This window comes from Phoenix dactylifera, unplaced genomic scaffold, assembly GCF_009389715.1.
Source record: "Phoenix dactylifera cultivar Barhee BC4 unplaced genomic scaffold, palm_55x_up_171113_PBpolish2nd_filt_p 002289F, whole genome shotgun sequence".
Lineage (NCBI taxonomy): Eukaryota > Viridiplantae > Streptophyta > Magnoliopsida > Arecales > Arecaceae > Phoenix > Phoenix dactylifera.
This window is the reverse complement of record NW_024069538.1, coordinates 27141-29825: the sequence shown is the minus strand read 5'-3', so window position 1 is coordinate 29825 and position 2685 is coordinate 27141. Positions and strand designations below refer to the sequence as shown.

Below are 2685 nucleotides of genomic sequence, written 5' to 3'. Positions count from 1 at the left end.
ATTAGCTCTCTGGACCCCTAATATCTTGAACATCTGTTGTGTCTGATGGTAGATTTGCTGGAGCTGAGTTCTTGCTGCGGAAACCTCGGAATTGAGATGTTTTGTGGAGGAAAACGCTGTAGTTATTGAGATACGACAAACCCTTGTTTGGGTTATTGCTTGGTTGTCTTTGTGAAATTGCAGTCGTTGTATGTGCTGCTTGTGAGGCCGCAATCAGAGCGGAAAAGATATGCATTTATTCTAGGAAAAGAATGAATACTTCAGTCCATACAAGATGAAATGAAAAATCTACATAAATAGAGAGGTGCAGAGAAAGGAGGAAAAGAGGAGGAGAAATGGTAGGGATCGTAGCACACTTCCAAGGCTATATGACGAGACCCAACCCTCTCTTCTGGTACCACTTCTTTCCCTTTGCTCTCCTTCTGCATAAAAACAAAAAGCTTTCCTCTGTTCTCTATTCCTCCGTTGATTTCTCTGCTTCTCTTTGTGTTTTCTGTTATGTTTTTCTCTTTTATTTGCTTTCCCTTCTCACTTCTTTGAGCTTTGATGAAGCTGGTAGCTTGTGTAGATGGGGCATCCATGTGAGGATGGTTTAGTAAGAGATCCCTTTTGGGGTTGTTGACTTCTATTTTCTTGTCATTTGATGTTTTTTCCCAGTGGATTTGTAGTGATAGAAATGGGTTCGCCCGTATGCATGAGATATTGGAATTTTTTAATTTTTTTTTAATAGACTTGGATTATGGCGATTTCAAATGATCCTAGGACTCGTGTATGTTCATCTGGAAGTGATAAATATGAGACTGTCAAATAAATTTCTCCATATTTAATAGAATATAAAGGGTACTCAAACAGGAAAGTCTTTGCCTTGGGCTTTTCTTAATCAGGGACCAAAAATTTGAATGGAGTCTAGAATTATGATGATGTGGGACCGTCGAGGTTAGGATTTACTTGGAATCATTTTTCTTGCTTGGAATTTAGGTGTGTCCTTCACATTAGAGGGAAAAAAATTAATCTAGTGTTGTGTTGCTTTTCTGCCACAGGTTTGCTGCAGAGATATTTCATGACTTGCACGAAGAAGTGATGGCCACGGCTGCTAGAGGGCATGGACTGATGCTTCGTGTCCAGCAGCTAGAGGCAGAATTTCCATCAATCGAGAAGACCTTCTTCACTCAGACAAATAATTCAAGTTTCCCTTGCAATGATGGTTAGCGTGCATTTGTAAATTCTTCAATAATGCTAATTTGTTGTTGTATTTTAAGGTCACAAACAAAGTTTAAAAAAAACATAGGTCTGTTCGCAGTTTGGTTAAGCTGATGCAGGTTCACTTAAGTAGTTTTAGGAATTAACCACTCTAATTATTGAAAAAGGAGCTTAGTTAAAAACTTTTATTACGTATTAGGTTGAATTGTTGTTTTGTATCTTTTCTCTTAATTGATTATCCTGAAACATTAAAGAAGAAGCAATATTGTGACATCAGAAACTGGTAAGAATGTTAATCCCTTGGAAGCATCCAAGTTCCAACATTTTAGTTCATATATATTCTTATGATTGTTGTTAATGTGACCATGCTGTAGGCATTGACTGGCATGCTAATATTCAATTGGATCAGAATCTAATCACGCAAGGAGATATGCCTCGTTTTATCGTGGATTCTTATGAAGAGTGTCGTGGTCCACCTCATTTATTTACACTGGACAAGTATGATGGTGACACCGGGACCTCATCTGCGATATTTAAAAGTTGTCTTTGATGACCCGTCCTTGGTCCTTCAGGTTTGATGTTGCTGGCGCCGGTGCATGTTTAAAAAGATATTCTGATCCCTCTTTCTTTAAGGTGGTGTTAGCCTCCTCTGGAATGCTGGAAACAGAGCTCCCAAGAGAAAAGAAAGCTCGTAAGACCAAGGTAATATATTAAAAAGTAGATAATGACAATATGACACATTTGCCATGTTAGGATTGTGATACGGCTTGTCTGGAGTTTCTTGAGAGTTCTCTGAAGAGAAACAAGTAAATAAATTAATTTATATATATGGTTTTTTCTTTTTTTTAGATTCCTGAGACTTCAAAAGCTCATAGAGATGATGATGATGGAGCTGAATCCCGTCCTTGATACCTTCTAGACTTGTATATGTTTCTTATTTTGCAAAGTACATTGTAATTCTAAGATATGACAATTTAAATATTTTGAATGATTTGAATGTTTGTCTCAATATAAATGTAATACAGGTTCATATTGTTATAATGTATTTTTATAATTTACATTCGTATTTTTATTTTTTTAAAAAATAGCAATCCCGACGCTTTAAATCATTGGTAAATAAAAGTTGTGGCACGCCTATGCCCTACGCCGACGCTTTAAAAACTTTTGCCACTCCGGTATCGCCGACGCTTTTGCGACGCTATAAACGTCGGTAAAGATTATAAAAGCGTCAGGAAGATGAATTTTTCTTGTAGTGAGAGTATCAATAGCCGTGTTGAAAGCTCTAGGCTCCTTATATATGTTTAATGGCAAATTCAAAGTCTGAAATCTAGTAAAAAACACCTAGGAGCCAGGAGGGAAGACATAGAGAAGAGCTTAGTTGCAGCTCAAGAAAGATGCTAGGGATAACGATGCTCAGGAGGGAGAGCGACCACTAGGTGAATATTGCAAGCTAATAACTTGTTAGGAGTACCATAAACAAGTAGG

General features: G+C 37.4%; 1 protein-coding gene across 1 annotated transcript; it reads left to right on the top strand.

Annotated features, from left to right (window-relative positions):
* Window positions 1-1490: 1490 nt before the first annotated feature.
* LOC120109496 (protein SCAR3-like) lies at window positions 1491-2215 on the top strand. The gene is made up of 3 exons (XM_039123246.1): window positions 1491-1698; window positions 1773-1902; window positions 2050-2215. Exons 1-3 carry the CDS (start codon window positions 1631-1633, stop codon window positions 2107-2109), a joined length of 258 nt encoding a protein of 85 aa, XP_038979174.1. The 5' UTR covers window positions 1491-1630; the 3' UTR covers window positions 2110-2215.
* Window positions 2216-2685: the final 470 nt, after the last annotated feature.